Here is an 11,617-nt window from a genome sequence, read left to right on the forward strand (position 1 = left end):
TGCCATGATTTATCGCAGAACAATCATGGCAAAACCACTTTGTGTCTAGGTGTTCAAAAATGAATGGCACCCGAACGCATGTGGTTTGTCACCATTCCAGTGCAATTTGGCATCGTGGGTAGATTTGCCCAAATCACCAAATGTGAATGGGGCCTCACCTTTTTTTCTGGGTGGGATTGATCAAAGGGAATCTTCCCAACAGGGATATAAATTACAATAAAAACTTGAGGGGTTCTAATCCTTTACTATCCAAAACTTAGATATTGGCTATACAAACACATCACAAAAGCATCAACTGCGTATGTAAGAAAGCAGGTTAGTAGAAGTTCAATATGTAATGGCAGTGTAATTAGTACCAATTTCCTACTCTGTTCAAAACTTTGCAAAGTTTAATACTTATCCCCAGTGTTTGTCATGTTTAAACTACCTCATGAGATTTGGTTGCGAGGCTGTCAATACTGGATTTAGATGGTGTAATATAGGATGACTTTGAACAGAGCCAGAGTCCTGTGTGTGGTGCTTGGCTGGGGGGGGGGTTGCAATTTTTTACTTTAGCTTTGTGAGGCTAAACTGATGTCTTTTTAGGTTGCTCAGCCGGAAACCTCAAATGGTGGTCCTCTCTGTGAAATATGTGAGCTGGTGGTGCAGAATGTGGAAAAGTTTTTGGACACTAACCGATCACGGGTGTGTATAAAATGTACATATGAGTATGGAAGGGTTTGTAAAAGCATCTGTCTTGTATAGGTCTGCTCATACTTATGTTTTTCCCTCAATAGGCCCACATTAAAGAAGCTCTGGATAAAGTCTGTGATATTTTGCCGTCCCAATATAGCAAAAAATGTAAAGATTTTATTGATACATATGCTGATCTGGTCATTACAATTATGGAAGAGGAAGGAAATCCCAGAATTATTTGCATGGCCATGGGGTGTTGCAGTTCAAGAAAACCACAAATCGGTAAGTAAAAATGGCTAAACCTTTCACAGCCAGGTGAATTTTTTTTTTTTTTGCACACAAATGCACGTTTTTGGCCTGAGGAAAAAAATTAACCCCCCCAAAAAAAAAATTTTCTGGCCTGTAGAATAGGGTAGTTTCACATTTTTACGTTGTTTGACATATTTTCCACAATACTTAAAATTAGTCTTGATGCACAAGCGCTTTTTAGTAAAAAGATGAGATCAAAACATAAAAATCTACCCCAAATTGTACACGGATGAGTCTTTAAAATTCATAGTTTGAATTGTTCCTCAAAAAAAATGTTATATTTGTGTCATAGGGGTATTTGAGGTTGTGGGGGGCAGGGTTTAAGGCTGGCTCCACTTTTTTAGGCAATGTTTTAGTCATATTAAGGGTGTAACATGGTGCCAATTGGACCTCCAAACAGCCCCCCTCTGACAGCATGCAGAGGATTTTTCACCTCCTGCAGCAGTTGTCAGTTTTTAAAATTTGCTAAATTTTGTTGCAAATATGGGTATATTTTTTCCCTTCAATTTACCCATTTCAAGGGGACTGAGTATTTGTATTGTGCAATGAAAGGTTCTAGAAGTGGTCATCAGGGGTCTGTTCAATCTCGAATGTCTACTGTACTGTGCCATAGAGCCCCAGATCTGCTTCCAACACTGCCAGGGCTGGCATCACAGGAAATGTTCACCTTTTAACATTACACCTGTTTCAGTGCCATTTTGGACAAACTTGACACAGCATGTATTTATTTTAAAATGTTGCAGCAATTTTTTTTGAAGGGTTATGTGGAGAACACAGAAAAGGGGAAGAACAATTCCGTAGGAGGCATGGGAATGTGCACTACCTTCGACATCCGATTCAGGCTTTCCAAACTTTCTTTCCAAAGGGAAAAACTCCAAAAATATTTCTCATATGTGAACTAAATGAACAATTTTCATTTAACCACTTGCCCTGAGGATTTACTCCCCCTTCCAGACCAGGCCATTTTTTGCGTTACGGCGCTCAGTTACTTTAACTGACAATTCCGCGGTCATGTAACGCTGCACCCACACTTTTTTTTTTTTTTTTTTTTTTTTTTTTTTTTACCCACAAATTCAAGCTTTCGTTTGGTATTTGATCGCCTGTGCGTTTATTTTTTTTGTCCTATGAAGACCAACAATTTTGAGAAACTGACTTTTTGCTATTAAATGTCCTGTAAAAATCTAATTTTCTCAAATTTAGGCTAAAATGTGTTCTGCTACTACATTGTTAAAAAAAAAAAAAAAAAAAAAAAAAATCCCAATACACATGAATTGGTTTTACATGGAAATTTTTTTCCAACTAGTAATGGCAGCGATCAGCGACTTATAGCGGGACTGCGGCGCACATTCTAACATTGGGAGGAACTGACTTTAACTGACATCCCCCAATGACACTAATACAGTGATCAATACTACAAAATAAGCACTGACACTACTAATGGTACTGGGCAGGAAGGGGTTGACATGAGGTGATCAAAGGGTTAACTATGTGCAGGGAGTGTTTTACCAGGGGGCAGTGTGTTGGTGCTTCACTGTAAGGACACTGCTCTGGACAGCTGGGTTGTGCACAGCCATCCAGAGCCGTGTGCCCAAGCTGACAGGGAGGATGACTGTTGGTAAACAAAAGTCTTCCTCCCCGTCGGAAATCACGGGGCGCCGGTGAGTAATTACCGGCTGGGACCTGGTGATTGGCGGCTGTGAATAGCTGCACGCCCCCTACCCGGAACTGCAAAATCACATCTACATACGTGATTTTGTGCACCCATGCCACCTTGCACCAGTATTTCTGCTATAGGGTGGACGGGAAGCAGTTAATATCTGCGGTTTTTGTATGAAGTAGATACTAAAGACTGCACATGATCAGAAGCCAACAACAAAAATTGTCCAAGAATTTTTGTACGATTTTAGTACCATCCTCTGTTTCGACCTGTGAAAATCGGACAATCGTTCACAGTATTAGATGAAAACACTGCAGTTTTGCCTAAATGGCTTTGCTATAGATGTAGGTAATTTACATACTGTATCTTTTGGAGTCTGTCTGAAATCCTAGAGTTGGCATCACCCTTTCCTGCCTTGTTGCTAGGTTGTTGCTAAAACACTCCCAGCCAATTCAAACCCCACATGTGTGCTTTCTATTTTGCAGTAGCTCTGAGTTCAGCAATGCTGTGATGTACAAGATAGTGGACAACAGGAGTTTGAGAGCTCATTCCTGTGATGGTGGGGGTGAGCAGTAACAGCTGGAGTGTCCTAATGTCCTAGAAACAAGGCCAAGCTGATTGTAAGTTCTGGGTTTTAGTCAGGCTCCTGGAGGTACATAAATAGCCTACACCTATAGCAAGATGCCCCTTGCCTGCATAGGTGGTTTTGAGAAGGTGAACTGACCCTTAAAATGTTAGATACTAGTCTTTTAACTATATAGAAAAGAGTGTTGGCGTTTATACCTGCCAGGCACTCTATATTTTATTTGGGTGAACAGTGATGCATGAAGCAGTACAAGCAAAGTGCTTCACTTTTGTACTCCTAAATTTCAAGCCCTTAAATTTGATCTAAATACTTTTCTACTCATTTTGAATAACTTGGGACATAGTTAATACCTTTTGGGATTATTTTTGCCATCTTGCCCCATTTAGAAAGTTCTCCATGTTTTGCTGTTCTATAGATATGACGGAAAAAGTCTCTAAAGCAAGGGGAAATTCCCCATGTCCTAGAGACAAAAAAATCTTGGATTTTTGCTTTAGATACTGTAATGGTCATCTTCTTAAAAAAAAAAAAAAAACTAAACAAATTGGTAATACCAGCACAGAAAATCCATCCCACCTTATGGGTCAGTCTCAGGTGAGTTCTGTATAGAGTAATTGTACAAACTTTACACATTTTGTAATATGATTGTAGGTTCTTTGCATGAAACCTGTCACTTGTATTACACTTTGTAATGTCTACATTTCTCACTGTACTTGTGCTTTAAACAGTAAAACTCGATTCTGAAAAATTAAAGTCTGAAAGCTGTGAAGTCTGCAAGATGATTATGTCGTATTTGGACAGTGTACTGGGACAAAATGCTACTAAGCAGAAAATTGAGGATGCATTACAGAAGATATGCAATTTCCTTCCAGATCCAGTGCAAGATCAGGTATCTTTTTTGGGGAGAGGGTGACTTCTGAACCCCATTTTTGTACTATCTAGAATTATCCTTCATGGGAATCTAATTTGCCAATACTAGGAAATGTTAAAGCTTTGGTTTACATTTTGGATGGCAGGGGAGCATGGATAATTTAACAGTTCACACCCCATCACCAAGTGGCTGTGCTAATGAGATCAACTGTCAGGACTGCCCATGCTTAAAGAATGTAAACCCAACATTTCATATTTCTGATGTGTGCCTGCTATACCATGTACTTGTATGCTTCCCTTGTGTGAAATGCTTTGTGTCCCTGCCAGTCCCTCTGCTTTCCTATTAAAAACTGACACTAAGCAGAACAGACCATGGTCACTTCTCTAGCTATTCTGGGAACCCTGCCTGCTCCTCCAATGATCAGACTTGTCCTGACATGACTGCCTTCACAGCCATTCACCAGGAAGGTCAGTTTGATGGTGTTTTTCTTCCCCCAGTGCTTATGCAGCTGAGAACAGATGGGATATAAATATCACTTAGAAAAAAGCAAAATATTTGAAATAGGTATTAAACCTAAATACCTTGTTTTTTCCTTTTTTTTTGTTTTTTTTTTAAACTGAAGGTTGTTTTACAAGGTGAAGGTTTACATATACTTAATTTTGGAAAGGCGGGGGAAGTGGGCATTTTTAAAATGTTGAGGCATGAAGTACTGTCTGTGCCTGTGCTTTTCTCTTTAAAATGTCCCCCTTCCCAGTGTGCACTCAGTGTTCCCTTTCTCCCTTCCCCAGCATAGTCTCATTCTCCTCCTTACATAGAAATTCTTCAGTTGTTGAATAATGGTGGGAAAGCAGTCTTTAGCCCTGACTTCAGATACAACTTACTGTACACAGTGCTATTTCCTTAGTTCATGGCAGCCAAATAGTGGTTAAAGGGAATATCCATGTTCCCCTTACAGAGAACCTTAAATTTGAACCTGGTGTGAGGGCCAAGCATTTCCACATTGGCCAGCAAATGAACATGAAAACAAGTCCTCCCTGGCCTTTAGCCACAGGCACTGTGGAGTAATTCTCAAAGTTCACAGTAAAAATGCTATAATCCAAGTTTGACTGGCCCAGCTCCTTTTTTCCAGTAGTAACCCAGCATTCTTCCAGCCTTTACATCTCTAATGTGATCACAAAACCATGGCGCTCTGAAGGAGATGCAGGATGAGCTGAGCTCTGGGGAATTACAAACTGCTTCAGTACTTTTGCTGTGAATTTGTGCATTACTCCAGTGGCAGCAGGTAGATGGCATTGAGGACTTCCTTTATACTACTGTATATAGTTTAAATGAGCCTACAAATCTAGGCCAATGCATATTCTGCTTTTATACTCCTACCCCTTTCTCAGTCCCTTCAGTGGCCATGTGGGAATTGGAAAAATTTATGAGAAAATGCTGCATGCAGGGCTTTACTCCATGGAGATCAGGATTAAAACAATGGCAGCTTCATATTTCTATTCTCACAGGTTTCTATGAAGAGGTAAACTTTAAAAATGAAATGCCTACCTCTGAATAATGAATGAGCCTGCGCATAGTCATGTGCCGTAATGCACCCACAAATGATTTACTTCCCTACTGAATCTGCCTGGGTAGCTTAGCATAGCTGCAGGTGTTTGTGCAGTACTACTTTGGAGGTAAGGGAGTCTATAAATTAGCAGTATCTATACCCCATATGCAAACAGTAAAACATTTGATGCAGAAACAGGTCAGTAGTTATGGTGGTACTTATCAAAGTTTTATATAGAGACATCGGCTGAGTTTATTCTTGTACAAGTTATGAATAAGTTTCCGCAACAAATATGTATCTAAAACATCTTGTGTTTTGCAGTGCCACGCTTTGATAAACATGTATGGGCCTATGATATTGGAATTGCTTCTTCAAAAAATGGATCCAGGCACAGTTTGTGTGGTAAGGCGAAGTGTTCAGATTTGAAACTTTACTCCATTTTAAGTGCATGCACATGTCTCTGTACATTTAGTGTTACTACGGCATGAGGGTAGATTGGCTGCGCCCGTGACAGCTGGGAGCACTGACACTGCTCTAGAGGGGATCATTTGGCAGGTAACCTGCCATAATGTACTAATGTGGCACATACTGATACATTGACAAGGCTTTGGAGGGCCAATTTAATCATTTGTTTTTACTTTTGTAAAAGGGTTAATTCAGCCTGTGGAATGTAATTACTTTTGGGTTAATGTCATCGGATCTGTAGTGGTCTAGTTTTGCAGCTAAGCCTCATGAAGGCATATGTAGTCTACATACTGGTAAAATGTTTGGTTTTAATTTTATGGCTGTCTGTGTGCAAGTGTCTAACCTTTTTTTTATACTTTAAACCAACACAGGGCCTAAATGTGTGTCCAGGTGCCCAGAAACCCCTTTTAGGATCAGAGAAATGTATGTGGGGCCCAAGCTACTGGTGCAAAGACTTGGAAACTGCAGGAAGTTGTAATGTAAGTTGACATCTGTAAAGAGACTGAATAGCGGTGGGGAAGTAGTCTAGTTAATAGTCTTAGAAAAGGCTGCTATATTTAACCCTTTTTCAGCCAGAGCGGTTTTTGGACATGCCTAAACTTTTTTTTGCATAAAACCCTCAAAACATTTTTCTGAAAGTAGAAACCCTAGACTAAAATTTTAGTTCCAATTTTTTGTTACTGGAAAGGTCTAGGAAATATAAATTTTAAGTGAAATACACTAAAGTTAGTTTTTAGGGCACAAAAACACAGTAAATTACCTAATGTTTGCTAAAATATGACTAGGTTACACCATGTAAATAGATGCCCAACATGTTAAACCTTACATTTCCTGTGCCTGTGAAATTGTGACAAACTTCAGTACCATATATATATATTTTCTATAGGCAACTCTTTCAAGAACCCTATAGGTCATCAATTTTTGCGTTTATGGAAGTCTGGTGCTAAAAATATTGCTCCCTGTGGTGTGTGGCCATATGTGTATCACAATCTGTTTTTAATGCGCAGGCACCCTCAACGTGTGCACAGTGGTGTATTTAGGTTTTTTGCTGCCGTAGGCACCAAAATCAGATGCTCCCCGGCGGAGAGCCTGACACCGACCAACACCAGACCCGTGAGCCCCCCTCTCCCCCTGGGAGAGAGCCTGACAGTGACCAACACCCCTGCTCCCCCCACCAAACCCGAGAGCCTTCCACTAACACCCACCTCCACCCCCCGGCAACACTCGCCTTCACATCTCCGGACATCCCCAGGAGTGAGTCGGGCTGTGCATACATCATCAAACAGCCCGCAACCTCTTTCAGATCCCACCTGGTCCCCATGCTGCATATGTCCCCCCCCCGAAAAATGCCTTGTTTGCCTTGTGGTAAATATGCCCTTGCGTGTGCATATTTCATATGCTTGGGTGAGGCTTTTTAATGAACAATTTTTTTTTAATTTTAAGAGTTTGCTAAGCTCTCTTCCTCCTACTGGGCAGCACCTGCTGTGCTTGTCTCAGGCCCACAGATGGATGGTCAAGGGGAGCCTGGGATACATGGTGGGGGTGCCTGTTACTGGGGGGTGTGAAAAGTCTGGGGCTGCAATGCTTTCATCTGACAGGTGGCAGTCTGCTTGTTAGATTTACACATCCTGTTGACTGTAGCCACTGGGAGTGTCTAAACCCCCTCCCCTGCTGTCAGGTTCATAGGACACACGGACCTAGCAACAGGCGTTAAAACCATTCTCTAGCCATATTTGCTGATTAAGCCCCTTTTGGAGATTTACCGTCACTTTGTTGCAAGGGAGAAAAGATACAAGAGAAAATCCCCACTCAGTTGTCACCAGATAAAGTCAGTCTTCCTAGAAAGATTTTCCCCTAATGCCTATTGCTAAAATGTCTGAAATACAACCTGCTACATTCTCAACAGTACAACTTTCTTTTTCTTGACTAATAAGATTTTTTCCCTTCTCTTTAGGCTATTGAGCACTGCAAGCATCATGTTTGGAACTAGAGGGCTTTTTCTTGGAATTGTGATGGATGGCACAGAATGGACCTCCCTTAAAATCACACTGTTGTAACCTGGAGAGAATATTTTCTGTATGAATAGGTTGTACATATTTTTGTTCTGTAGAGAATTGTTTCACACAAAGTTACATGATTAAGTTTTTCTAACTTTTCTTAAGCTTTATTTTGAAAAATGTGCTTAATCCAGACGGGTAGATTATGTACAATGACTTAAATCAAATTATGTAACTTTTTAATGTGCTCCCAAGCTTGCTAAAATTTTTCTTTTTTAAACGCATGGTTTCCTATCCGTTGCCAAGCTACCATGTTTTGTTTAATTCATTTTATTTAAACCAAATAGTCAGGATTCTTCCTTTGCAGAATGAATATATTTTTAGTTTTCTAGGCCTGTCCCCTGCCAAATGAGCTTCTGGGGCGCGGGAGGGGGGTAATGCAGCGGTTATAACCTGGCTATTAAAATAAGACCTGTCCTTCCTATGGACAGATTTTGAGGGCTTTTTTTTTTTTTTTTTTTGCTGTTGCACGAAATGGCGAGAATAACTGGAGAGGGAGGAAAATTTCAGTGACTGCAAACTTGCATTTAACCACTTTTGGGACATTTCCTCATGAGGGGAATTATTTTGCTCTGGCTAGAGCAACCAGAGTTCAAGGGGAAAATTTTTCATTGGGAAGGCATTAAATGTAATGAACTAACTCCAATAGCTTTTTAACCAAGAAGAGCAATAGAAGGGTTGTTTCACTCTTTATAAATAGACCTATTGGAGTTTAGAAGTTGCACGCATGAAGAACAGTTGAGGATTGACACAGTGCTGTTCATTTGCCTTTGTGGGAATGTGCTAAACTTGTCAGTAGGCTTTTATTTGTCACTGGGGGGGCCTAATGTACTAAACTTTAACAGTGAAAATTTGACTTTGAAAGCCACCAATAAAGTGTCCAAAACCCAAAAATGTATTTTCTTTCTTTACTGGAATACTGATGTATGCACATAAGACTGTCAGCCAGCCCTGTCACATGAAGAAGGGCAGTAAGGTGCATGTTCACCTATACCCAGAAGTGCTGGCCCTTTCAATTTACTAACCTTTCCCTTGCTCCCATCTGTTCTGGGAGCAGATACTGATAGGAGGAAGAAGTGAATGTTATAGTGCCTCTGTGGGCAAGACAAAGGTCACTTTATAAAGATATCAACATAATAGTAAATCCTGTATAATACTAATAAAGCTGGTCTGTACTTGTGACATGTAGCAGACTAAATTTAAGACTTTTTATGGGATAAGCTTTGTAGTAAAATTCTGAATTTTCAGTTTGTTTGTTTTTTTTATTTAGAATGCCAAAAACCACCGGTGGTGATCAAATGCCACCAAAAGAGCTCTTTGTATTAAACAAATGTGACATTTTGCAGTCATGCAACACTACATAGTGCCATATAGCAAAAATGGCCTGGTCATGAAGGACGTAAATCTTCCAGTACAAGTGGCTAAAAAAACAATGTAACAGAAAATGTAAAGTTTTTTTTGCATTCTGTCACCAGTCAGTGCCCCTGATCACTGCCACTGTACTACACTGGTGACTGTCAAAAATGTTTAGATTAAATTTACATAAAATGTGGCAAAAATACAACTTAAGAAAACACGCCATACTATGTATTGGTGCTTTGAGTTGCTGACCAAACATGCAGAGCAAGTAAGAGGTCATTGTTAAGGGTTTACATATACTTTGACCACTATATTAGGTTCAGTATCAATTTTTGGCAGTATTGAAGCAAGAGTGGGTAAGCATGAGTGCTCTGGGAACTGATCAGAACATGATGGCTAAGAGGTAGGATGGCGATTTGTGTTCTAACGCAGCGATCAAGCTGGACATTAATGCTCTTGGCAGCTGAAAACCATATTCTGTGTACAAAAGGTGTTGGTCACTGCCACAGGCTTGGTTTAAGTGTTGCATACCCATAACTACTTCACATTTGGCCCAAACTGTCCGTAAAGCACATTTATCTACTTATCCAACCACATTAATGTTGATCCTTACTAACCCTCATCTGTTCTAGCTAATGTATCTACAATGTGCCAACTCAAATAAAATGAAGCTTCACATGAAGTCTAAAATCTACAAAATGAGTTCTGGTGCTGTTCTGAAATGGGTATCTAATCCAGATATCTGCATTATTGATGGGCACTTGGCAGGGCTCTATGAATTAAATATTGCGCTAGATCTATATATATTTGGTTGTTTGCTAAGAAATCAAAAGCAAGATCAAACAATTTTTTTTTAAAGGCAAAATTTTAAACCAATAATCCTGCCAAACAGAAAAGTGTACCTTAGCCTAGAAACAAGTCCTATTACTTGTTAGAAATATTCTTGTACCTTTTTATTGTGAAGAGGGCACAAAGGCTTTATACTACTGGTCTCATCACACACCTCTCCCCCATGTAATGGCCATGAACAATCAATGGAGGAATGAGTGAATAAACAATGCAGAATTACTAGGGGAAAACTAATGCAGGAATGTTTTAGCTTTAAATTGGAACTTTACCCATAACTTGATTAAAAAAAAAAAAAAAAAAAAAAAAACACATTCCATGTTATGCTCCCAAAATTAGTGTTCTGTAAATTGCCTTCTGCTTCTTGCCAGGGGCTGCCATTTTGTTGAAGCCCAGAGCTGCATTAAATCTTAACCACTTGCCCACCTGAGCATTTACCTCCCCCTTCATGACTAGGCCATTTTTTGCATTATGGCACTGCATTACTTTGACAATTGCACAGTCATGCAATGCTGCACCCAAATGAAATTTTTCTTTTTCCCATGAATTGAGCTTTCTTTCAGTGGTATTTGATGTGCAGTTTTTTTTTTAATTTTTTATGCAGAATAAGCAAAAATCTAACCATTTTGAGGGAAAAAAGTATATTTTGGACTTTGCTATTAAACATGTCCAATGAAATTTAAATTAACTTTAGTCAAATGTATTCTGCTGTCTTTGCTAAAAAAGTGTAAATTGGTTTACATGAAAGTTATGGCGGTATAGATAATGGGATTTTTTTTTCTACTAGTAATGGCAGTGATCCGCAACTTATAGCGGGACTGCGGCAGACATTTTAACACTGGGGGGAACTAACTTGGTATCACTCACATCTCCAGTGACACAAATACAGTGATCAGTGCTAAAAAGCACTGGGCAGGAAGGGGTTAATGTGAGGGCCAATCAAAGGGTTAACTGTGTGCTGTGTGTTCACTGTAAGCTTACTGATTAGGATGGCTGTACTGTGCACAGCCATCCAGAGCAGTGTGCTCGAGCTGACACAGGAAGATTGTAAACAAAACAATCTTCCTCCCTGTCAGAGATGCATGGTAATCATCAGGGGGGTAATTACCGGCTGGGACCCAGTGATTGACATCTATGGCTGCATGGGTAGGGCTCACGCGTGCCATACCCAGAAATGCAGTCACGTGTATATACATGTGATTTTGTGCACAGGTATATGTACATACACATTATTTTGCATTTCTGGGTA

General features: G+C 39.9%; 1 protein-coding gene across 1 annotated transcript in view; it reads left to right on the plus strand.

Annotated features, from left to right (window-relative positions):
* The window catches only part of PSAP (prosaposin), a 32,787-nt gene extending 23,730 nt beyond the window's left edge, over positions 1–9,057 (plus strand). Inside the window, exons 9-14 of the mRNA XM_089677094.1 lie at positions 586–684; positions 777–957; positions 3,953–4,113; positions 5,963–6,043; positions 6,478–6,585; positions 8,061–9,057. Coding sequence (XP_089533220.1) covers positions 586–684; positions 777–957; positions 3,953–4,113; positions 5,963–6,043; positions 6,478–6,585; positions 8,061–8,096 — 666 coding nt within the window. The 3' untranslated portion in view covers positions 8,097–9,057. The remainder of the gene's footprint in view (positions 1–585; positions 685–776; positions 958–3,952; positions 4,114–5,962; positions 6,044–6,477; positions 6,586–8,060) is intronic.
* The last annotated feature ends 2,560 nt before the right edge of the window (positions 9,058–11,617 follow it).

Source organism: Staurois parvus, unplaced genomic scaffold, assembly GCF_062004578.1.
Source record: "Staurois parvus isolate SC_StPar_1 unplaced genomic scaffold, SC_StPar_1.0 ptg000177l, whole genome shotgun sequence".
Taxonomy (NCBI): Eukaryota; Metazoa; Chordata; class Amphibia; order Anura; family Ranidae; genus Staurois; species Staurois parvus.